The sequence below is a fragment of the Chaetodon auriga genome, chromosome 18 (genome assembly GCF_051107435.1).
Source record: "Chaetodon auriga isolate fChaAug3 chromosome 18, fChaAug3.hap1, whole genome shotgun sequence".
Classification (NCBI taxonomy): Eukaryota; Metazoa; Chordata; class Actinopteri; order Chaetodontiformes; family Chaetodontidae; genus Chaetodon; species Chaetodon auriga.
In genome coordinates, this window is record NC_135091.1 from 21,490,698 (window position 1) to 21,515,458 (window position 24,761).

At 45.6% G+C, this 24,761-nt stretch overlaps 1 protein-coding gene across 1 annotated transcript in view; it reads left to right on the forward strand.

Moving 5' to 3' along the window:
* The window catches only part of mdn1 (midasin AAA ATPase 1), a 56,751-nt gene extending 32,330 nt beyond the window's left edge, over positions 1-24,421 (forward strand). Inside the window, exons 55-101 of the mRNA XM_076756094.1 lie at positions 261-381; positions 564-777; positions 1,851-2,091; positions 2,189-2,312; positions 2,875-3,039; positions 3,119-3,333; positions 4,762-5,149; positions 5,294-5,406; positions 5,963-6,638; positions 6,774-6,935; positions 7,341-7,626; positions 7,771-8,009; positions 8,467-8,562; positions 8,771-8,865; positions 9,069-9,193; positions 9,657-9,809; positions 10,390-10,499; positions 10,621-10,694; positions 10,796-10,979; positions 11,131-11,272; positions 12,008-12,281; positions 12,745-12,850; positions 13,056-13,171; positions 13,851-14,258; positions 14,351-14,577; positions 14,705-14,842; positions 15,482-15,678; positions 15,899-16,060; positions 16,186-16,323; positions 16,550-16,685; positions 17,075-17,244; positions 17,398-17,526; positions 18,132-18,273; positions 19,177-19,490; positions 19,584-19,739; positions 19,864-19,965; positions 20,083-20,281; positions 20,381-20,554; positions 20,714-20,871; positions 21,037-21,126; positions 21,352-21,467; positions 21,572-21,746; positions 21,860-21,933; positions 22,115-22,229; positions 22,455-22,521; positions 23,001-23,143; positions 23,225-24,421. Of these exons, the coding sequence (XP_076612209.1) occupies positions 261-381; positions 564-777; positions 1,851-2,091; positions 2,189-2,312; positions 2,875-3,039; positions 3,119-3,333; positions 4,762-5,149; positions 5,294-5,406; positions 5,963-6,638; positions 6,774-6,935; positions 7,341-7,626; positions 7,771-8,009; positions 8,467-8,562; positions 8,771-8,865; positions 9,069-9,193; positions 9,657-9,809; positions 10,390-10,499; positions 10,621-10,694; positions 10,796-10,979; positions 11,131-11,272; positions 12,008-12,281; positions 12,745-12,850; positions 13,056-13,171; positions 13,851-14,258; positions 14,351-14,577; positions 14,705-14,842; positions 15,482-15,678; positions 15,899-16,060; positions 16,186-16,323; positions 16,550-16,685; positions 17,075-17,244; positions 17,398-17,526; positions 18,132-18,273; positions 19,177-19,490; positions 19,584-19,739; positions 19,864-19,965; positions 20,083-20,281; positions 20,381-20,554; positions 20,714-20,871; positions 21,037-21,126; positions 21,352-21,467; positions 21,572-21,746; positions 21,860-21,933; positions 22,115-22,229; positions 22,455-22,521; positions 23,001-23,143; positions 23,225-23,410 (8,335 nt within the window). The 3' untranslated portion in view covers positions 23,411-24,421. The remainder of the gene's footprint in view (positions 1-260; positions 382-563; positions 778-1,850; positions 2,092-2,188; positions 2,313-2,874; positions 3,040-3,118; positions 3,334-4,761; positions 5,150-5,293; positions 5,407-5,962; positions 6,639-6,773; positions 6,936-7,340; positions 7,627-7,770; positions 8,010-8,466; positions 8,563-8,770; positions 8,866-9,068; positions 9,194-9,656; positions 9,810-10,389; positions 10,500-10,620; positions 10,695-10,795; positions 10,980-11,130; positions 11,273-12,007; positions 12,282-12,744; positions 12,851-13,055; positions 13,172-13,850; positions 14,259-14,350; positions 14,578-14,704; positions 14,843-15,481; positions 15,679-15,898; positions 16,061-16,185; positions 16,324-16,549; positions 16,686-17,074; positions 17,245-17,397; positions 17,527-18,131; positions 18,274-19,176; positions 19,491-19,583; positions 19,740-19,863; positions 19,966-20,082; positions 20,282-20,380; positions 20,555-20,713; positions 20,872-21,036; positions 21,127-21,351; positions 21,468-21,571; positions 21,747-21,859; positions 21,934-22,114; positions 22,230-22,454; positions 22,522-23,000; positions 23,144-23,224) is intronic.
* Positions 24,422-24,761: the final 340 nt, after the last annotated feature.

Consider the following 24,761-nt stretch of genomic DNA (forward strand, 5'->3'; position numbering starts at 1 on the left):
AAACACTCTGCTTCGCAATAAATGACAATTTTCATTTCATTTATTCAGAATTATTTCATCAATTTATTTACATTTGCTCTAGCATCACAGAGGTGGTATGACTGTAAGATTGCAGTAGACGTTGTTTCGTGGATACAATATTTTTGTTTTACACATTACTAATGTGTGAGATCTAATGTGTTCCAGGAGAATTGTATTTTTGAATGTCTACAGTTAATATATTTCCATTTCTTAATGCTTCTAACTGTGCTGTACTCCAGAGGTCACCAGGAGCTGCAGGCGGTCTCGGCAGCCATCCAGACTGTTCTGTCCACGCCGGTGTCTGTGGCCACAGCGCTGAAAGGCATCCAGAAAACCCTGGGGAAAGCTCTGCCATTCAAGGTGTGGAGGCAGCTCATCAGTCTTACTTAGTCTTTGAAGATATTTACTCATCATCAGTTGGTTTTATTGTCTTTCTTATTTTTTTTTTATCTTGACTAGTAAAAGAGAAGAAATTGTTTAATGTTTAGTGTGATGTCTGTCATTCACAACTTATTCACAACCCTATCCATCTTGTTCATCAGTTGGAGGCGGTGGCGGAGTGTGCGTCTCGGCTCAGGCTCCTGAGTAAAGCCCTGGATGTGAGTGATCTAAGGCTGGATGGCAGCACAGGTCCTTGGAGGCAAGAGCTGGTCCGACTTCAGGGTGCTGGGCTCGGGCTGGACATCAAAGAGAGTCTGCTGGAAGCCTGTGGCCTCGTTCTGCTGGCAAACAACCAGCTGGATCCACAGAAGTCTGGTAAGCTTTTGCCACAGAAAGACCTACCTGTGGACCGGTCTTGCTGTGGTGGCTACAGGGCCTGAGACTGGTGTTGGTAATGTTGGTCTGTTGGTGGTCTGTCTAATTCTTTAATCCAGCTCAACATCCCAACATTTACTGCTATTTACTTGCACATTTGGTTCAGATTGACTTATGATGATTTTGGTGAGACATCGTCACCAAAGGTTGTCTAGCGCCATCATCAGGTCAAAACCTCTCCTTGGTCTGAGTGTGAATCCTATTTTATGAATCCAGTGCTCAGATTGCTCTGAAGTTTACTCCATACATTCATGCCACCATGGGCCCTCTCTATAGTGGACACAATTTGTTCTGTCCTCTTGTGCCATCCTCAGGCCAAAATGTGAACTTGTACACGAGAAGCTGTGTCTCATAAGAAGGTTTCACTCTTTCCAATGTTTTTTGTTTCTCCCAAAATCCAACAATTTTTCAGAAAATTAGAGGAGAAAATTGGTTATTGAATGCCCATGATTCAAAAATGAGAGTGAAAATTGAATTTTAACAAATGCCACAAATAGTGCAGAAGCTCTGAACCATTTATCACTATTTGTTTGATTCATTGGTCTGATTCATGGTCAGGAGCTTTTTCAAATCATTCTCTTCACTTTTCTTTGCTGAGCTTGGGGCCTCATAAAGAATATTTTGGTATTCTTTTAATAACCTCTCTTAGGGGTTTTGCTCTGAGAAGTTTTCAGATTCAGCAGCTGAAAATCATGTTTTCTGCTGACTTCCATTGGTTCTCTTAAAAGGTGAAATAAGTGGCGGTCATAAGCTTTTGTCAGAATCTAATGAGTCCATGGCTATGGATTTTACCCATAATACTCCCATCAGCATAAAGCCTCTTGATTATAATCACTCCATGTGCTGAGGACCACCCTCAGAACAAACATTACATCTTTAGCCCCCTTTGGTGGTCTGGCTCTAAGAATACCTAATTCATAATTATACTGTTTATCTTGTCCAGAACATTCATATTGTGTAGTGTTATGAATGTTGCAGCCTGCATAGAAACTCTTATTATATTCTTCCATCAGGAGTGTTGGAGAGGTTGGTATCAAGTGTGGAGCAGCAGCAGCGTCAGATGACCTTCAGAGGGCTCCTGGAGGTCTGCCCTCTGTCTGAGGGTGAGGACACAGGAGACAGAGTCCACCTGGCCAGAGAGGAGCTGCAGCAGCTCAGCCGCAGGGCTCAGCTCTGGCCCCTGATGGAGGAACTGGCTGTACTCAACCAGCTGCGGCTCAGCACTGACCTTCTCCACCTGGCTCTTTCTCCTGGGTAAAACTCTATTGTCTCCTCGATAAAACAAAAATATTTATAGAGGCTGATCTTGACACAGTTGATTGTTTCATAAACTCTTCCTGTTGATTTGCAGCGACCAGGAGGCTGAGGACAGCTTACGTCGAGAACTGTCCAGACATCTGCGCTACTGCCTGCAGTCCACACCGATGAACGTCAGTCAGCTCCAGCCACTGTGGTTCCTGCTCAGCAGTGACAAGGTCAGTACAATACTGTTTCAGTAATAACATGAAAGTCCCCCTTCACTCAAAAATATGTGAGGATGGTGTATGTGCAGAGTTTGTGGGCCAGTATGAGCGTATAATTTTAGATGTAAGTGTAATGTAACTGAACTGTGATGTTCTTGTGTCGAGCAGTTACACTTTTAAAATGAACATTATTTGCATATTCAGAGATTCTGGATTTTTCATTGAAGGAGAAGGAGATGTCATTTTAAGAGTAATTAAACTTTTTCATGAAAAAACAAATCAAGAAACAAAAAAAGCAGCATATTTTCATCTCTTAAAACATCTGAAGGAGATCAATACAAAAAATCTTTAAAGATCTGAAAAACCATCATTGGATGTGAAAAACAGGGCCGAATCAACAACTCAGATATAGCCACAAGTGGTGATTCCAAGCTTTATTAGCTTGAAACCTAATAACAATTTTGTTTGATGCTCGACTGAAACCCATATGCATGAAACAAGAACAGAGAGAAAGAAAACAATAATTCAAAGCTTCAGGCACAAAGAATGCTGCTCATGATTCTTCTCCCTCCAGCCCGCTGAGGAGCTGCAGTTTGTGTGGTGTGAGCTGCTATCAGAGGCTCTGGCTGCCCTGTGGACCAGCAGTGTGACGTCAGACCCTGACCTCTGGCTGAAATGGGACCCTCTGAGACCTGAAACCCAGCCAGCTCCTAAGATGCACCATGGAGCAGACAGCATGGTACTAGCCTTTAACATCCCCTGTTAATGTGACTGTATTTAATACATGTGGTTTGATACATGTCCGGATTGTTTTTCAGGGGCCAGCCTTGCTGAGTAAAGCAGTGTGGTCACGTTGCATGCTGGGAGTCCTCAGCAGCAGTGAGACTGGAGGTCAGTGGGAACCATCAGGGGTAGCACTCCTCTCCCTCTCGCATGTCACCCTGGGGGAGTGGAAGGAGAGGATCCAGCAACTGCAGGATGTGTCTGCTGTGTTGTGGGACAATATGGCCATCCCCACATTAGCTGACTTCAGGTAGATTATGATTTCTACTACTATTAATCATAATAATAACACTAATAATAGTACTAATAAGAAGAATTGGAAAAAAAACTATGCCTGGAAGGAAGTCATAGCTACTTAAAGGCTAAAGCGAAGAGAGAAGTTTTTGGCCTTCTTTTAAGAATATTCAGCGAGCTGCTTCCCTGATATCTATAGGTAGTGTGTTCCAGAGCTTACTTTGTTTCTGATAAACCTCCAATAAATCAGCAGCAGATGAACACAGTCTTCTTCAAGGCAAATAGTGATAAACGAGTTAGCACTGTAGCTTAGTCCTAGCCCATTTCAGGCTTTGTGTACAAGGAGGAGGACCTTAAAATCAATTCTGAATGTTACAGGAAGTCAGTGCAGAGCAGCTAAAACTGGACTGATGTGATCTCTCCTCTTGGTTCTGGTTAATAGCCGAGCTGCAGAGTTTTGAATGAGTTGAAGTCTCTCAGTAGTTTTAGTCAGGAGAATTGCAACCTCAGATTTAATCCAGTTAATTTCCGCAGATTATTGAACAGCACTTCTCCTTTTGTCTCTTTTTGCCGACTTGTAGGATTTTAGTTTTGCCCGCATGTAGCAAGAAATTGTTGCTCATCCATTTATTTATTGCAAAAAAAACAGGTAGTAACGGAGTCGATAGCTTCAGCATAATTTGGTTCAGCACAGATGTACAGTTGAGTGTCATCTGCATAACTATGGAAAAATACATTGTGCTCCCTGATGATGTTACCATGTGGCAGCATGTGTAGTGAGAACAGTAGTGGACCAAGGCAGCTCCTTTATGCAACCCCAAAATAGATGTCATGTTTCTCAGACACATGATCTCCAGACTGATGTAAAACTTTCACCCTTTGATGTTTGTTTTAAACCAGTTTAACTTACAGTCAGAAAAACCAACCAACCTTTCAAGACGATTGATTAAGATATCATCGTCAATCGTATGAAAGGCTGCACTTAGATCGAAGAGGACAAGAACTGAGACCGTATTTTCATCAGAATTTAGTCTGAGGTCGCTGATCATTTTTGTCAGAGCAGTTTCAGTGCTGGGTTTGTTCGAGAATGTTATTTTCATTTACAAAGGTGTTAATTTGCACTGAAACTATCTTTTCCAGTATCTCACTGGTTAATGGAAGATTGGATATCGGCCTATAGTTGGTGAGAGTATTACCCTCTAGGTCGGGTTTCTTTCCCAAGGGATTTATAAGAGTTGTTTTAAACACATCTGGGAGAATGCCTCTTTGCAGAGATGTATGTATGATCTTCAGGACATTACTAGAAACAAGGTCTTTCTAATACTGAAACATTTTCAATCTTTAGCACCGTTGTAATTACCAAGTCCAGAATGTTACCATATTATGAAACATTAAAAAAGATTTATCATTTCTTGGTTTACTGATCACCCCCATACCTCCTCAGGGGCACAGACTTTAGGCTCCAGGGTGCAGTCCTGCGTCGGCAGCTTCAGAGCATGGCTGACCTGCTGCCTCCCAGCCTGCAGGAGGGCTACATGGAGAGCTGTGAGAGCCTGGTGGAGGACCCCGACCCTCTGATAGCCGCCGAGGAGATCCAGACTGTCTTCAGAGATTTCCTCCCTCCCAATCTGCTCCCTGATGGGCTGGTGGAGGCCTGCATCACCTGCCTGCAGCAGTACGTCCAAAGCAAAATCCAAGGCTCCAACCAGCTGGCCCGCTCTGGAGTGTTCTGGGTCAACATGGGTCTGCTGCAGATCAAAGTGTGGACACCGCAGACCATCTTTGACCCAGCTGTGAAGAGGGCCTACAAACTCAACTATGCTCAGCAGGAGGTCAGCAACTGCCTGTTTTTTTGTTTTTTCAACCCATTTTGTTACATAAAAAACAGTATTCCATCCTGCACCTGAGTGTTAGATATTTCTTTAGGAATCTTTTGAACTGATGATTGGATTGGCACGTCCCTCTGTGTGTTTCAGCTGGCTCTGCTGCAGGAGGAGTGGAGAGGACGCAGCCTGTCATCTCAGCTCATGACTGGAGCAGAGCTGGAGGAGAGCAGCATCACTGATGGCTTCCAGCATCCTCGAGTCAGGTCAGATCCAGCTGCAAGTTGTCATTGGGTGAAACTTGTGTACAACTCAAAGTGACCATAATTTAAGTGTCAGTGTTACCAGGGGAGGTCAGGAACTTTGTTTCACTCATGCACATTCAGACTTTTATTTTGATATCCAGACCAGACGGAATGAGAAAGAAGATAGTTAGCTGAATAATTAAAAAGCAGCGTAAAAATAAATATGAAGATGAAATGTTCAAATGTTCAGAGCAAATAAGAGGACTGTGTGGCTAGCTAGTTTATGTGGAAACACTGGTAACTAACTTTAATTTGCTAGCATTTATCATTGCTAACTTTGTAAGTTTTATTGGCTTGCTGGCTATCAAGATCTCATATAGGGGGAACAAAATCCACAGTGCTCACTCTTTCTTAAGTTCAGCTAAAGCTAACATGAGACCTGAGCAGCCTTTTACAGCATGCCCTCACAAGGAAGGTATCGCTTTTCTGCCAGTATGGAAGGACAAAAGTTCTTTCAGTGACAAGTGAGTAGCACCTTAAGACATTAATACCATTGAACCTATCCTTGTTGTTGCAGGTACCTGTGGATCCGTATGCAGCAGGTGAAGGAGCAGATAGCTGAGCTCTCCAGGAAACAGGCCTGTCGCCCTCATGAACCTCAGTATGGTCGCCTCTTCCAGGAGCTGCAGCACTACCTCTGTAGCATTGGCCAAGCGTCTGCAGTGGAAGACCTCCTGTCCCACCTGCTGAAGGCCCTGCAGAGCTCTTCCTCCGCCAAGTCTAGATCAGCGGTGCAGGGCCTGCTAAAGGAGGAGGCTGTGTGGCAGAACTCCCAGCAGCGCTTCTGCCAGAGGCTGCTGGAAGATTACCCCCTGTACCCTGACGTGGTGGGGCCAGTTCGGACAGGCATTCTCCAGCTCCGACACGGCATGAGGCTGGTGGCCTCTCAGCTGGCTGCCTCACTCACACCTGTACCTGGTCTACCCAAGTTGGTGTCCTGCCTCCTGGCTGTCCCCTCCCTGTCCCACAGCCTGCCATCCTACCTGGCCCGGGCAGACTTCCTCTGCTCCAGGCCTTGTATGGACACTCTTCGCAGCCTGGTTAAGCTTCTGCCTCAGCAGCAGGACCCCGAGCATGTGGTTCCACAGTCCTCCACACTGCTCCTGAACGCTCTGCTGTATGTGCAGTGCCACACCCTGTCCACCGGAGAGTTCAGCCATGAGACACGCAGCCTCTTCAGACACATCTGTCAGGTCAGAGCTTCAGTTTACACCTAGATCCTCTGATTTCTGGGTTAGAATTTAACTCTGTCCAATAAGATTTACATTTTTTTGTCACACTTTCCAATGCAAATGTTTCTGTGCTGACTATAAGATGATGCTCCTCAGGCTCTGGTGAATGAGTGGGACGACCAGGAGAGACGGAGGAGAGAGCGGGAGCAGCTGGAGGCCAGTCTGTACCGCAACCGGAGTCGGCTGCACGGCTCAGGGCTGACGGAGGATGAGCAGGAGGAGAGGGACTTCAGACGCCAATTCCCTCAGTTCAACCAGGTATTCACGTAGATCTCTTAGCTAGGATGACGGTGCACCTGGCTGAGTGCGTCCACCTTGTCTCTTCTGAGGATAAGCATTATATTTCAAGTTAGCAGAACCACGTCCAAGTCCAGTTGCCTTTGGAAAGCACTTAGAAGTACCATGCCCTGGATGAATGAGGCAGACTTCACAGACACCAATCTCTGACATTATTAGGTTATTACATGTGTTGCGTATGTGCAATGTTTGCATTTTGGCCAATCTGGCTGTCAGTTGCCCAGATAAGATTTGGTCCAGATATCTTACTGTAGAGTAAAGAGTTAAGACAGTGACAGGGCCAACCCAAGGCCCTGCAGTCAAGATGAAACACATTCCAGGATCTTTATAAGTACAAGCTCACTGTGTATATCCATTCTTCATCAGGACTTTGCAGACATCACTTCCCAACCAAGTCTGGAGGGTCCAGCAGACTCAGGGCTTAAGGAGGAGGAAGAAAAAGCACAGGAGGAGTCAAGCAAAAGCAGCTTCCTGTCTCCAGCTGCCATGAACACATTGGTCCAGGTTCATCAGCGCCTCTGTCTGGGATATGCACAATCACTGTGGTATCAGAGCACAACACCAGCCAATGACAGCAAAGAACACATCCAAGCCCTGGTCGCCTCCTATCAGATTGCATCTCCTATGATGTCACGCTTCTATTATCTGATTGGTCAGTGATCTTATTTGCTATCACTCATATATGCAACAGGAATATTTGTCACTATTTTTTAACAGTAAAGCAGAAACATACTCCTGTAAATGGATTCTAGCTTCAGAGGGAACAGGGATGATAACCTCTGTGTTTCCCCCTCAGATGCTGAACTGGACCAGCAGCTGACAGGCAGTGGCCTGCTGCTTTCTGCCCTCCTCCAGAACATGGTGCAGGGCTTGGGGGCTCCTGATGGTCTAGCCGTCACCTCAGAAGGACCTTATGACTTCTACCAACAGCCAAACATGAGCGAGGCCCGTCTCTGTCTTCCTGTCCTGGAGCAGCTGAGTGCTGCAGTGAAGCAGAGACTGGAGGAGTGGCCGGAGCACCCAGCTCTCGTACAGGTCAGTGACCTTTTTACATCCAGGTCGCAGCGAGTTAGCATTAGAGCATTTAATGTTTTCAAGCAAGGAAGGGAATCAGAAGCAAGGCCTGTTGGTGGACATGCTTTGGTTATTCCCAGGATTGAACCTGTGACCTTTTCCCCCGTTCTCTTCAACAATAGGGCAAAATGATGATTTATACTGTGAGGTGATACCATACCTCTCTACTATTGCTTCATACCTATATTGGATTTGCAGGATTTTTGCATCAGTGAGATAAAATTAAATACCCGTATTTAAGTGACTGGAGCAGTAAAAAACAGACATTATCACCTCATTATTTGATCTTTTTTGTCAACTGACTCATCTCCCTCTCTAACTACACGCATTGCTGTAGAAAGGACTCTTTAGATGAGTGCTGAAACTTTGGTCTTGGTTGCCCTAATGTGAAACCTTGTCCGCCTGTGTTGTTTTCCAGCTGACTGTGGTGATAGAGAGGATCATGGCTTTCAGTCTGGCCTGTCCACTGGCCAAGTTCCTTAATGGTCTGGAGATACTGCTCAGCAAAGCACAGGTGAGCTCTGTTAGCAAGATGTTCCCCATGCCATTCATGATTGCATTAGTGTATTTCAGAGTTTCATGTAGTGTTGACACAGTTAATCAATTTTTAATATCATTTATCAGGTAAAAATATCAAAAGTCTGCAAGTTATAGTGTCAAATGTTAGTTTGTTGCACAGAGCTTGCCTCTGTGTTATTTACCATCACCTCTGTTCTCATCAGGACTGGGAGAACAACGCCAGCCGCTCAGTCTCTCTGCGTAAGGAGCTGGAACCAGTCACCCAGCTCATTGTCCAGTGGCGCAAACTGGAGCTCAAGTAAGACACAAAGGGTTTTAATCCAGCCAACTCTTTAGATTCTAGATTAGAGAGATCAAAACTGGAATTAGAAAACTGGACGAGAATCTTGAAGTTGTCCCTCTGTTTTTCTCAACCAGTATATAATACTATCAGCACAGTTCACAAGCTGCTTCCTGTTCCTGTGTGTAGAATGTAAATGTTTCCTGTCCTGTCACATGTAGCTGCTGGTCGAGCAGCCTGGACAACGCGATGAAGCGGCACACTGAGAAATCAACCAAACACTGGTTCTCTATCTACCAGCTGGTCGAGAGATATTTGGAGGAACAGAGGATGGATGCTCATACAGGTACATGCGCGATGCTTGATGTACAGCTCTGAATGTGTCCTCATTCAGGTGGATGAGCAGCTGATGATCCGGACGTATTCATTATTGTTCATGTTTCTACTTGGCTTGACACTCATAATCTTCTGTTTAAGCGGGAGGTTTCAAAAATATTTCAAATTAAACATTTCAAATGAAACATTTCAAATTAAGGTTATGTATTTGAAGTGAAATGAAGCTCAGCACTATTTACCTGCTTATATTAATGTGCCTCTGCAAATGGAAACCAATAGCAGTGAAGAATGAAATCAGCTCACCAGTATTAGCGCACTACCACAACATAACTAATCCATATGGATTTCCAGACACAAACTAAAGCACATAAAGCACACAGTTTCTCCCACAGTGAAGCAAGAGTATAACAGAACAAATGAATACACCATTCAAAAGGCTGACTGCCTGGACTTCCTGTTACTGTCGTCTGCAGGTGAGGAGGTGGAGTTCCTCTCCCTGTCCTCAGTGTCCTCCACCCTCCAGGCCTTCATTGAGGGCTCCACCCTGGGAGAGTTCCACACCCGCCTGGCCATGCTGCTCAGCTTCCACTGCCACCTCCTGCTCATCCCCAACCAGAGTGGGAAAGGTCAGCCATCACTCTCTCCTATCTTAATACAGTCTCTTTAAACCAGATTACTCACTGTAACTGCATGGACTGTATCCTATTTCTTTTTTACTCCAATGTCATTTTCTACCTCACTTGCTGAGCTATGCTCTGTTACTTATTTCATGTCTTACTATTAACTGTACTGGTGCTTTATGTTGGTGCTTTGTATGATTTTGTTAGTCTTGGACTGTCTTGCATGCACTGGTCTTTTAAGGCCTATCCATAGATATTTGGTGATGTTTAGGTCCAGTGACTATGAGAGGTCACAGAAAAACCTTCAGCTTACACCTCTTGAGGTAGTTCATTGTGGCTTTTGAGGTGTGTTAGGATCATTATCCTGGTGTAGAAGGCAGACAGTTAGACGGTGTGTTTGCTTCCAGAATTTGCTGCTATTTGATTGAATCCATTCTTCCCTCTACCAGTGAGAATCCCTGAGCCATTGCCTGCAACACCAGCCCAAAGCATAATTGATCCACCGCAGTATTTATTGCTTTTTGACTGTGAGAGAGACTGCTCCATTGATCGGGGATGACATGCTAAGTCTTTCCTTATTTTGCAGAGTCATTGTCCGGTGTTTTGTGGAACCTGCACAAATACTACAGTCAGTTCTCTGACTGCATCCAGACCAGAATCAGTCAGCTCAGACAGCCCATCGAGAAGGAGCTCAAGGTTGATATCAGTCTCCTTTTTTGTGGCATATCAGTACTCAGAAACCTCATCTCTGTATGTCAGAGTAATAAAGTGCATGCATGTTCTTAAGCTCTACTGTCATGTGAATTGTTGTCCTCAGGACTTTGTCAAGATCTCCAAGTGGAATGACGTCAGCTTCTGGGCCATCAAACAGTCAGTGGAGAAGACCCATCGGTAAGATATTACCGTGATTTGATTTGTGCTGTGCTGTATATTTATTCTGCAATGGCTGCTCTGCCACCATTATAGTTGTTCCTATATTTTTTTTCTCTCAGGACTCTCTTCAAGTTTGTCAGGAAGTTTGAGGAGGCTCTGAATGGTCCGAGTATTCCCACTTTGGTGGAACAGGGAAGCAGCGCCAGCTTGGACAGTGTAGATGCCAACCCAGAGGAAACACCCATCCATCGGGTTCACCAGGCACTGAGGAGCACCCTGCCTGGGAAGGGCCGAGATCTGCAGGTGCAAGTCTCACAGAGGACACAGTGTTTGCTTTGTTTGTTATTCATGATCTCAAAGGAATCACGTCTTTTCCTTTTTTATTTTTCATGATATTGAATATTTATTATTAGAAATAATGAATGAATAACATAAGCTAAATTGTGTATTTCAGAATGAGGACCCAGATGGCGTTGAAGCTTCTTCTCTACAGGGGCGTCTGCCCGTTCTGTCCAGGAAGATGAAGAGAATGTGTGTGCAGCTGCTGGAGAAAAACCCGGTGCCTGAGCTGGCTGAAGATCTGGACTGCTTCACTGGTAAGACACCCACTCTCACACAGTGAAAACCGAAGTCTGATGAGCATATTGACGTGGTGTTTACACAGCACATTCAGACTGTCAGGCGGATTCACACTTTTGATTTGAATGACCCCAAAGCCTTTCCTTTGGTGCCACTCTCAAGATCATTTACATTTTACCACAACTAGTCTGTTGGTCTACCACTTCAGTGCAGATTGAAGTTTCAAGTCACACAGTATCCAGACTATACACAAGGCAATCAGATACAACATAGAAACACAGTACTTCCGAAATGAAAGCAAGACCATATTAACCAAGCGTGCTTTAGGTTTAGGAGGTGGCTTCTGTCAGACGGGATGGATTCTGCTTTCTTTAACAACTGTTTGTTACATATGTCGGGCAGACTATTCTGTTGACTGCCCGTGATGCTGCTACAGAGTTTTTCTGTCTGAGATTGAGAGAAGTGTACAGACAGATTAAAGAGAAAGTAAAAACTCAATAAAAGATCTGTAAAACAAAGTCATGAGGGACCTGTCAACTCGGAAACAGGAGAATTATTTGTGTCTTATGTCATGTAGAAGTCGCCAGGTCTTTGCTGGGTGAGGTTAGTCTCTGCAGCGTTTTAGGGTCCAGTTTGTTTTGTTCAGGACGCTTGGATGGAAGAGATGTGTTTGTTGTTTGCTTCCCAGTTTGTCGCATTGCTGCAAAGCCCTCAGCTTTAATCCAGCATCCTTTTTGCTTTTGTCTTGTCAGGCGAGGTCATCAGCAACCTGCGGGACCTGCAGAGCCTCACCATCGACACATCAGCAGAGAAAGAGAAGCAGAAGGCTGAGGTGAAGCACATCCTGCAGCAGAAGCAGAGGGCTCTGTCAGACCTGTTCAAGATGCTCACAGAAATAGGCTTGTCGTACCGTAAAGGCCTGACATGGAACAGGACAGCTGACCCAGAGAAAACCCTCTGCATGCAGCCTCTGGAGATGAGCGCCGCTCTCTCTGCTGTCAAGAACCAGGAGCAGTCCGAGAGCATGTAAATACATCACTTAATGTCACTCAATATCCCAACTTGTGGAGACAAATGTAGCTTTTGAAAGAACACAAGTAGCTCAAGGTGGCTAATGTTAACAGATTTAGATTCATTCATTAGCAATAGGACATATTTTTGTTCAGTGTAACACACTTTGGTTTTGCTGCTACAGTTTTGTTAGGTCTCTTATGCCCAGTATCTTATGATTGCTAACGTTAGCAAAATGTATCAAACTGTGCAGTACAATTCAGCCTTTACCACTATCCCATAATATGGCTACAGTGGCCACTGATCAGCAACTACTTGATCTTACTTTTTGGTCACACTTGTTTTCAATTGCAATTAATTGAATTTGTTTTATTATTATTTTTACTAAAGAACCATGTTTAACGATGAATCCAGGTAGTGGACAACTCTAAAATCCTCTGCTCTCTGAAAGCTTTTCTCTGCCGTCTCGATGTCACAGGTTGTTCACAGAGTTGTTGACAGCATGGGATGGATGTCAGAAGTACTTCTACCGTTCGTGGGCGAGGAGAACAGCCCTGCAGACTGCTCTTCAGCACAGTGCCAAAGTGAGACCCAGATACTGAATCACTGGTGGTCCACAATATGACAGCTGGTGGCATTTACTACCCTTACAGCTCTCTGTCTAAATGATATGATGGTGAAGGCCAGGGATCACTGATGAAGAGCAAACTTTAGCTGTTCCCCAGTGTGTATTTTGGCCCTATAGTCTAAAGAGTGTGCATTTGTGCTGTTTGTGCTATTTGTCCTCAGGAGCTGGGTCTGGGGAACATAGAGCGCTGCAGAGGTTTCTCCTCTCACCTTTTCAAGCTGCTCCTCAGACAGAGGCAACGACTGGCCAAGCTCACTGAGCAGTGGGTCCACCTCAGGTCAGTCTGCTGCCACACAATTGTGTTTACAAGACAGTATGACTGTGTTTCCATCTTCACTACAAACAGCTGTCTCATACAGTCTTATCTTTGATGTTCGATGTCAGTGTCTTTTTGGAAATACTTTAACTGTCGAGGTCAGTACTTGATGGTGGTGTCCCTCACCAGCACAGGAAATTCCACCTTTGGTATGGTATGATAATATAAACACAGTGAGGTCAGAGGTCAGAGGTCAGGGTCGACCACAGAACAGCAGCCGTAGCTGACCTGTAGCTGGAAAGGAAGCTCAAGGAAAGCTGTAGAAAATGTAAGATGTGACAAAAATTCAGTTCTGAACTCAATGTAATAAAACCGGATTATCAAGCACAAGAAGTCAGCGTTCTAATATGTATTTACACTCACATTGAGGTCACCTGACTATCGGCTTCATTTCAAGGATTTCCTCTTAAGGTGGGACTGTATATGATGATAAAGATATTTTTTTCACTATTTTAACTCTTTAGAACTTCATCAAACATAGTATCATAGAATCTGGGGTATGAGAGCATAACATGTAAACATTTTCTGCAAATTAAATTTGTAATAATATGTTTGGATACACTATGTTGCAATTCCACAGAGTGTGCTGTTTATTACTGCACTGACCCATTATCTCTTTGGGTATCATCACCACTTCCAGGAGGCTAACAAACAGTGTCCAGGGCATCAAGGCCAGCCTGCAGAGTCACAGTGAGGACCCAGGCTGCACCCTCCCACCCCAGGAAGCTCTCCAGGGCTGGGTCAGCAGAGGCCAGGTGCTGGCTGCCCAGTGCACCACCCTCCTGCAGCAGCTGGCCTGGCTGCATCAGTGCTGCCCGGAGGACCTCCAGCATAAAGAGGAGGCAAGCAGCTGCAGGCAGCACACCCTGAGGTGCCCCTCCCCGCTGGCAGCACAGCGGCAACCCCCAGGCTGTTTGATGCGGAGAGGAGACGCCACCTGGTGCCAGCTAAACCAGCACATGAATGTGATGTTGAAGCAGACTCAGAGCCTGAAGTTGGAGCTGGACAGTGTTGCACAGCAGACCTCTGAAAAAGTGCTCCACACATGGTAAAACACAATCACTCAAGAGTTTATTTGAAATTGGATCTAGCAGTAAGGAAAGACAGAAAGAGTCCTAACAACTCTGTTATTTTGTGCAGGAGCCATTTTGTCACATGCTGTTCAGCCTTCGACCGACTGGAAGCTGTAGTGGCTCAGATGCCCAGCGTGGAGAAACTGTTCACCCCGGCCATAAGTGTCGGCAGCACAGACACCCTGCCAGCCATCACCCAGAGCCTGCGGTATGTCAGAGGCCAGGTGGAGGCTAATATCACTGAGTTCACCACCTGGAAGACCCAGCTGCTCTCATTGGGACACCAGAAGTCAGGTGAATGCACTGACCAGAGAGCCTAATGCTATCATTCACTCACATATTACCAACATCCTGCTAAGAGACATGAAGACAAAGTTACGGTGGATAAAAAAAAAGTTTTGCTGCTTTATTTCCCCCACAGTTCACCAGCCTGCATTCATCACTGAGTTCTCTGCTGAGCTGGAGACAAACATCAGTACAGTGCTGTGTGCCGTCCAGACGCTTGTGAAGAGAAGCGAGAAGGAGAAACAAAGAGAGCAGCCAGGAGACGTCAAGAGAGGTGAGAACGATGCACTGATGGTGCACACCAAAGGGAACAAATTCAAAATCCTGTTACAATCTTAGTATGTTAAATAACCAGCAGCAATAAAGCACTGATTGCTTTGTTAGATACACCTGTCTAGTATCAGTCTTTGGTCTTCAGACCTTCTTTGGCTGTCAAAGTATGGAGAAACTGTAGCCATGATGAGGTATGAACTGTGATAGCAGCACAGTTATAGCAACAGTTATTACAAGCTGTTCAGAGTTTCTTCAGGGTGTCAGGGTGTGTTCCAGCTGAACATTTCCTCCATCATCTTACTGCCAGCTCCAACCTGTACTTTGGACACAGGATGACTACATGACCTCATGTTTCTAGCAACAAATTCAGATCCGTCAGTCAGCTAGATGTACCCTGGGTATGCTGGAGCATCTTCTTCCCACCACTCAACAGTCCAGTTTTGATGCTTCTGTGTTTACAGGAGACGTGCTTTTCTTGCCGTGCTCTGGCTCTAACGGCAAGATCTGAATCGCTCCCTTGTTTTGCAGTGATGTGATTTCTGCCAGCAAGAAATAAAGATTTTCTCCCTGAATCTGCAGCTGCAGTATCCCATTGACAGCATTAATGTTTGTCTGCTAATGATGTTGTTTGATGTTTCAGGGGGTGCTGAAGAGCAGGAAGAGGATGAAGAGCCTATGGAGGACCTGTTGAAGCCCGGTCACCTGACTCGGCTCCTGGAAGAGGAGCTGGCAGCTGAAGTGGAGGCTCTGCGTCTGGGAGATGTTAATGCTGGACTGGAGAGGCTGCTGAGCCACCTGAGGACACACAGAGACTCCTGTCAGCCGCCACAGCTCCAGGTACCAAGACAAGCTCATGTGACACCTACAACACATGACCGTCCAGCTGCAATTGAAATGGATTGTATTCATAGAAGGGCCATTGAGCGAGTATTGAATTCAGTCACTGTGAGCACATTCTCATATTCACTCTTATCTTATCAGAATTTAGAAAAGTAAGGCAAATTTAACTACATTTCTTTGTGTGCATGCATGTGTGTGTGTATTTATGTGTGTTCAGGAGGTGAACAGGGCGTGCAGGATGCTGGTGCGTCTTGAGCCTCTGCTGGGGATTTACTCTGACCTGGTGCGTTACTACCTGGCTGTGTCACTGGGAGTGCACAGGAGCTCAGGCAAACTGCTGTCTGTGCTGGCCAGCATCTTCACTGAGCTCGCTCAGAAGGTACAAGCACAACACAAGTTACTCAGTTACTCACATTTTTGTTAAAAAAGAAAAGTAACACAGGCATGAAGTTCTCAAGTGGAACAAATGCAGTGAGTTAGTGATTGTTGTGGTCTCCTCCTCAGGGCTTCTGCCTGCCTCAGGAGCTGATGGCCGGTGGAGACGGAGAAGGTGCCACTGAGTTTCATGACTATGAGGGCGGTGGTATAGGAGAAGGCGAGGGCACCAAAGACGTCAGTGACAAGATCGAGAATGAAGATCAGGTACATTTTTTACACAATAATCTTACGTCGAGGTCCATGTATTAACTTTCTTTCCAAGCTTTCAACTGCATTTCATGGCCTCACCAGCTGGGTTTTTGAGCAAACTCCATCAGCTGCTAGAGACAAGTAGCCTGTGACTAGCTGAAACAGTACAGGAGTTTATCGGATGCACAGGGTGGGTTATTTGACCAACATTTCATGAAACTATCTTCGCGTTCTTCCCCAGGTGGAGGACACTTTCCAGGAGGGCTGTGAGAAGGAAGAACAGCAGGACAAAGAGAATATCAAGGCGGAGGACAACGCTATCGAGATGTCAGAAGACTTTGATGGTCAAATGCATGATGGGAATGAGAATGAACCAGGTAACTAGAACTGTCTATAGCCTGTTGACCTTATGTGTCATGCTCCTTTTTGGGTGTGGTTGGTATTGCTGGCTGTAGTGAACAATACATTGACCTGCTCAGATATTTGCTTTAATGTTGGTGTGTGGCGATCACAAGCAGTAGATGTTAATCCGTACAACACATTCACATTCTGGTCTGGACAAAGCATTGAAAGACACAATCATGGAATTGGAGCACTTTGTTGTTTCTGAAATGCAGAAGGTCAGTAGGCTAGAGACCGTCGCTTTATTTCCCAAAAGACCACCAGACATTACACGCCTTTGTTGAGGACATTAAAACCACAAATAATGTGTGAGTTTCACAACAACTGCTGCAGAATGGATCGTTCTTCTTTTAATAATTTGCAGGTGACGATGATGAGTCATCAAAAGAGGATGAGGAGGAGCTGGATAAAAAGATGGGTGACCTCGGTGAAGGACAAACAGACACTCTGGATGAGAGAATGTGGGGGGATGATGAGGACGATGAGGAGGAAGGGAGTGACAAGGAGGAAGAGTCTGGCCAGGGCATGGACCAGGTACTGAGCACAACATGAGCATGACAAACACGCAGAAAGAATATACAGATCAGCAGCTCCCATGTCCTGAGAAGCTGCCCATCACATGCTTCTAGGTGCTGTTTTGAAGTGATTCATTATTGAAACCACTTACATGTCACCTGATTCTCTCAGGGTGAGTCGGAGCTGGTTGCTAAAGATGACAACCTAGACGCTGCAGACCCCAACAAAGACCAGAAAAACCAGGACAAAGATGAACAGATGGACGAGGAGAAAGAGAAAATCCATGAACAAGGAGATGAGGTGAAGAAAGTCCCTGCTTACACTCACTGACCTGCAGCAGTCATAAACCATACAGTGTTCAGGTTGTCCGTCCATCCGTCTGTCTGTACGTGCATATGTACATGTCTGTAAGATGTCCATCCATCTGATTCTCGTGAACACGTTATCTCATAAACACCTGGAGTGAATTTCTTGAAATTTGGCACAAATGTTCACTTGGACTCAAAGATGAACTGATGTCCCAGAGGATAAAATGATGAAGTGATGGCATTTTACACCCAAAAGGTTAAAGGTCGACTTCACTGTGACATCATAATGTTGTGCAAAAACACTTTTCTGGCCATTATTCAACACCATGACTGAGGAACAGAGGGGGAGATTGGAACCATATTTCACATTTGTTCAGATACTGTATTGGTGACTGTAATCTTGGGTGTCCGCCTTGAAACTGTGGTGTTTGCGCAGATCTTCTGTGCTGCTGGTTGAAGATTTGTGTGGAGCATCCACAGTTAGTAGCTTCAACAGCAGCATCCATATTTCTAGTTTCTTTTGTTATTTCAAGTTTCATTCAGGATTAGTATCAGACATTTCCAAACGGTCACAAATGTGCTTTTGCTGTTTTCCAGAGGGAGTTTGATGAGAATGAAGTGGACCCCTACCACGGTCAGCAGGACAAGAGACCTGAGCCTGAGGCCATGGATCTGCCCGAGGATCTCAACCTGGACCAGGATGATGAGGCTGGAGACGATGGGGAGGGCGAGGCTGATGGTGAGAAACAGGCCTGGGCCATAAAATATTCTTCATAGGAGAAGGTGATAAAATTTCCGTTGAGAACTGTGATAAGCTTTGGACCGTCTGAAACATATATGGAGGGAATGAAGTGGAATGTCACAGGCGCATTTATTTATGTATTAATTTTATTTAGTTATGTGCTATAAAGAATACATTTAGATGTTGTACATGCAATTTCAAGAATTTGCCTTGGGCTCTGAGTCATAGTGAGTGGCATTTCTATCAGCAAGTATCAGAATTACGACCAATTCATTTTCTGTCAGCAACCACCAGTAATCATTTTGGCACTACTGAGCACAATTTCACATCGTAACGATCACGATCGTCATCTGTTTTATACCAGAGGTGACGGCAGGTGGTCCAGAGGAAACAGGTTTCCTATAAGGAAAAAAAGAAAGAATTTTAGATAAAAATCAAAGAAGTAGCGACATCCTTTTCTGTGACGGGGCTGCACTGAATGTTATGAAAGTCAAAGAAAAGCAGTAAATCCTCACACTTGAGAGACTGGCACCAGGGATTTTTAAAGGCCAAGGGTCTTTCTTGCAGACAGTCAGTGCAGGACAGGCTGTGTGTCTAATGTGTGTCTCACATGCACGAGAGTATTGGAATGAAGCAGAGACAATATGCGGGTTCCAAAACACCAGCAATTTAAAACAATCCGCCAGCACTGACGTGACATCACACATGACATGATGCCTGATGGAGATAACAACACCAGTTGAAGAAAGAGGCTGCCTGTCTTTTTGACAGCTGTTAATGGAAGTTCCATAAACTGATAAAGTCAGTCAAATGCTACATGTAGTCCCTGTAAGATTAACTGTCGAGTACTAGTTTGTTTTGGCATTTGAATCAGCTCAGTGAACATTTTCCCCTCCTCAGAGGAGAATCCATTTGACATCGATGAGAAAGCGACAGACCTGGATGAGAAAGAGGAAGGACAGAAAGATGGAGATGAGGAGGCAGGAGCAGAGGGGATGGAGGAGGACCAGACGGACCAGGCAGGAGAGGAGAACAGTCAGGAGCCCAAGACAGAAGAGGAGGAGGAGGAGGGAGGAGGAGGAGAGAAAGCAGAGGGAGATGAGGAGTCTGCTGAGAAAGATGAAGAAGAGGAGGAGGAGGAAGAGGAGAGAGGACAGGAGGCAGGACGAGATGAAGATCTGACTGTTCCAAATGACAAAGGACACAAACCAAAGGTGTGTATGTCAAAGAATTAATGAACTTCTGCAGTGTGTGATAAACACACAGCTTTGATGTTGTGTTACTTTTGGGACTTGCAATGCTTACAGGAGGAGGAGGAAGGAGCAGGTGAGGATGAGGAGCAGCCGGAGTCAGCTGAGAGGAAGGAGCATGACACAGGTGGTCAGACTGGAGAGCAGAACGTCCAGAGTGACACGGCTGTGGAGCTGGCAGGAGAGGCATCAGAGAGAGACCAGGCCAAAGAGGTACTCTCACTGTGACTCAGCACTTCTTAACCATGACTAAGATGAACCTGTGCGCAGAAGCCATTAGAACATGGTCACCTGCAGAGCTTTCACCTCGACAATTTCCATTTTTCTGGTTTATTAGGAGCATGGAAGCGGAGCCGCTGATGCCAGCCAATCAGAGGGCCACCAGTCGAAGCTGACAGCGAGAATGGCTTCACAGACACAGACTGAGAGCAAGACTCAGGTTCGACCGGCCAATCAGAAAGAGCCCAGAAAATCTAATTCCAGATCAATCTCCATATCCACCTCCCTTTGTCCTTCAATCCATCTGAAGAGCTTTTTTATTTCCTGTCCTGTTCAGAGCTTCAAGAGGAAACCTGGTCAAGCAGACAACGAGCGATCGACCGGTGACTACAACGAGCGCGTTAATAAGCGTCTGCGCACAGTGGAGAGCCGTAAGGACCGCACCGAGGACAGCAGGCAGAGTGACGCCCGGCAGGAGTCTGACCTGTATGAACACATCAAACAGGGAGAGACGGCCTATGACACACAGACATACGGTCAGTAATCGCCTCCACAGCGTCTCAGATTGTTTGCCCACATCAGGCTTTGAAGTGGATGTCATATTTGCTGATCTTTGCTGGTCGTGCTGTTTCCAGATGTTGCCAGCGCAGACCAGCAGAAAGCAGCAGGGCCTCAGCAGGAGCAGGATGAAGATCAGAATGATGAGGATGTTGCCATGGAAATTGAGAACCAGGAAGAGGACCTCCAGGCTGCTGAGGTCCAGGAGCTGAAGCCTGAGCAGCTGGACGCCACCAAGGCCTCCCAGAAAGGTGACACGTCCTCTCATCCTGCCCGTCAGCACACAGTGACTTTGGCTGGTGGACAGGCTGTGTTAGGTTTTGAGTTGACAGAGAGCATTTGAAAATGCAGTTGTGGCTTTGTGACACCCGCACATCCTCTGACTTCTGCCTGCTTTTCTTCTTGTGCAGGAGTCGACAGCGGAGAGATGGAGGTGCAGAGGCAGGGGGAGGAGGAGGAGGAGGAGAGGAGGAAGGAGAGACAGAATCTCAGAGAAGAAGAGCGAGCGGAGAGAAGCACAGAATCCACAATTCACACAGTTCCTGAGCTGCTGCTGGACACCCTGCAGGTAGAGACCTGCTGAGCATCGAGACAAACGCCTTCTCCCACCTCTGGACTGTTGTTTTGTTTGCTGCTGCTGTGAACGCTGGTAGAGAATCCTTAAATTGTTCTGAGTTATCAAAGTCAGACCTAAGAGTTGTATGTATGTGTGTGTGTGTGTGTGTGTTTGCAGAAAACAGAGAGCGACCCAGAGGAGATCAGGAGGGAGATGGAGCTGCAGCTCGAGGCCTGGCACAGACTGGCTCCAGGATCTCAGGAGGAGGTGGGTGTGACCCTGGAGTTCTGTTCCAAATCACTCCTGTTCCAATGTTCCACAGCACCGGGAATGCTGCAATATACTGATTCATACAGAACATTTAACATACATTACTGTTGTGTAGTAATTCATACATCATAGGTGCTTAAGATTCAATTGTGCATCTAACCATATCCAGTCCATGTAGCTCTGATTGTATTAAGTCCATGTTGTCTAATGTCTGTGTTCCAGGAGAGCGCAGCAGCGTCCATGTGGCACCAGTACCAGAGTCTGACCTCAGCTCTGTCCCAGCAGCTGTGTGAGCAGCTCCGCCTCATCCTGGAGCCCACACAGGCCGCCAAACTCAAGTCAGGACCAGCACACTCAGCACCTTATGTGTTACAATGGAAGGTTTAAATGGTGGTGTTGTTAAATGTGTGTGTGTGTGTGTGTGACTTTCCACCGTTCACAGAGGTGATTACCGCACAGGGAAGCGTCTGAACATGAGGAAGGTGATCCCCTACATCGCCAGTCAGTTCCGTAAAGACAAGATCTGGCTGAGGAGGACCAAGCCCAGCAAGAGGGAGTACCAGATCTGTCTGGCTGTGGACGACTCCTCCAGCATGGTGGACAACCACTCCAAGCAGGTGAGGGAGCCCTCGTATCGGACTTTACACGCTGCTTGTGTAGCACTTCCTGTCACATGTCCACAGCCAAAAGCCAATTGGCCGAATTGTAAAATTGTCTGTCTGTGATGCAGCTGGCGTTTGAATCCCTGTCAGTGATCATCAACGCTCTCACTCTGCTGGAGGCGGGACAGGTGGCTGTGTGCAGGTAAGACGATGCATGTGCAATGTGACACAGTGAAAGTAGAGAAGAAGAATATGTTGTGTACATGAACTAATGGAGCCAGATCACAAAATTGAACACACTGAAATCTACAGTTTGTGCTGTCACATTGTGTACACATGTGTTTAATGCGAGGCTGACGTTTAACGCCCACTCGTGTGTCCAGCTTTGGCGAGCAGGTACAGCTGCTCCACCCCTTCCAGCAGCAGTTCAACGATGAGTCAGGAGCTCGGATCCTCCGACTCTGTCAGTTCCAACAGAAGAAGACCAGAATAGCACAGGTGAGTGAGGACAGAGTCACAAACAGTTCATGCTACAGGTGGAAATAACAGGAAGGCCATCCATTAAGTCAACCACAGTTCAGTATACAACAGTTTCCCTTTTTCTCATCTCTTGATCTGAGTTTGTTAAGGATATGTGACCTTCCTTCCTTGTGGCCTGTGGTAAACATGATGTGACTGATGTGATCCTGTCAGACTGACTCTCTTCATGTCTCTCCTCTGTAGTTTTTGGAGGCCTCAACAAACATGTTTCTAGCAGCACGACAGCAGATTTCTGGATCTGTAAACTCAGGTAATTATTCACGCTGCACATTTACAAGTCAAAAGGGAGAGAAAGCCAGCTCAGTCAGTATTATTAGCTCTGATAGCTGACATTGGCTGAAACTGTCACTGAAAAGACGGACATGAAGAAAAAATCAGAAGATTGTCATTGAAAAATGCATCAAAATGCAAAGACTATCAAAGTCAAATAAAATCATTTTTATGGTCACTTTTACTTTTCAGTGCAACATTTTTCACTGCTAATACTCATTTTCCAGTTCAAGTGTTTTAGTGACAATGTTTCCTTTTTCAACGCCAAATTTGACTTTCAATGCCAAAACCTCTCACCTTGCGGCAGTGACATATAGAGTGTACTGCAGGCTGTGTCAGGTCATGGTGGTATCTCTGTTAGATGTGGGAACATTTGGCTCCTTTTTTAACTGCATGACTAACTACATGTTATCATATCCCCCTCACTGTTCCCCTCTGACCTCTGACCTCTGTCCACAGAGACAGCCCAGCTGCTGGTCATCGTGTCTGATGGCAGGGGGTTGTACCTGGAGGGGAAGGAACGGGTGATGGCAGCTGTGCGGGCAGCACGCAGCGCAAATGTGTTCATCATCTTCATGGTGCTTGACAACCCCAACTCGCGGGTAAGTGAAGAAGAGCTTGACCTTTTCCTTTTTAGAATGTCCAGACACAAAGTGTGAGTAAACCCTGGTGCTGTGCTGCAGGACTCCATCCTGGACATCAAGGTGCCCATATTCAAAGGACCAGGAGAACTGCCAGAGATCCGCTCCTACATGGAAGAGTTCCCCTTCCCCTTCTACGTCATCCTGCGAGATGTCAACGCCTTGCCGGAGACCCTGAGTGACGCACTCAGACAGTGGTTTGAACTCGTCACGGCAGCTGACCAGTAGACCAATGAGAAGCCATCTTTCACAGGAAGGGAGGCGGGGACAGCAACCAACTGCACAATGCCACTCTGCTGCTAGCCTCTGTCACAACTCAAAAAAACGGACTTAAAAAAGAAAAAAAGACGGATTGCCGCTGTACATGTGCCTTTATTTTCTTATTTTTACTGTAGATTTTAGTAGAGTTTGATAGCAACCTTTGCTGTTTTGTCCTTGTTATCAGGGGAATTCTTAGTTTCTTTTGTAATGTAACAAGAATTGCTTTAACTTGCACGTCTGAGATGAAATGATAGAAACAAAAATGTGATCCCTTGCGTGTGAAACACCTCAGTGAAGAGTCAGTAAATACCTCTGTTCCAACTGTATGATAAGCCCAAAATCATGTCTGTGTGGATGTTTTAGTCAGTGTTACGAAGTCATCATTCATCTTCAGTGTGAACACGACGACAGATGTACAGAGCTGACCGTGCAGAGCTTTTGGATTGTGTTTTAGCAGAACCTTTCCGAGCGTCATGGCCTAACAGTAGCATGGTGGTGTGGTCGTGACTGACATTCAAAGGAACTTCATAATGTGCCTTGGAGAGGAGGACAGTATTGCATGTCACTTCACGCCTGAACGAGCTGTCGGGGTGATGGATCAGAGGCTCGGTCACAGCTCTGTCAGGGTTTTAGAAAATCAGCTCTCATGCACTTTGAAGCACAGGGACTGCAGATTCCAGTTTTGATAAATGCCCCAGTAAAACCCATTTTAGCGGTTTAAAGATGCATATCTGCTGTGTTCTTCTTCCATCCGTACTGTGACTTCTGCTAAACCAGAGCTCAGAACTCCTCACTGAGTCCGTTAAGAGTCGGTGTAGATGAAATGTGCATTGAAATGTTTATTATCACCTCTGTGTTTTGTAACGTGGACTTACGTGTAAGCAGGCGTCGGTCATATTTAAGAGGTTGTTTCTTCATCGTATCCATCTGTTAAACCCTGACATGAATGATCCTGACAATAAACCGTTTACAAGGTTGGTCTGTGCTCATCTTTTCAGAGCAGAAATTTGTATTTGACTTTGCAAGAAAATCCTTTAACTATTAAATGTGTCGAATGTGTTGCCAATTTGAATAATTTTTAGATTAAATTAATAAAGTTACTATTATTTGGTAGGGTGAAAAAGCTTCTTTTAGGCTTTGTGCAAACACAAAAAAATGAAGCAAGGTTAAGCTGGTGAATATTCAGTTGTGCATTTGTGAAGCCAGTCAGCTCACACCATCGCTCAGTGTTGGGCAGCAGTTTGTGTGCTCTGTTCAGTTTCATTATCAGGGCACATGATCATCATGTATTATATCTGGAGGACTTAGATCCTGTAGT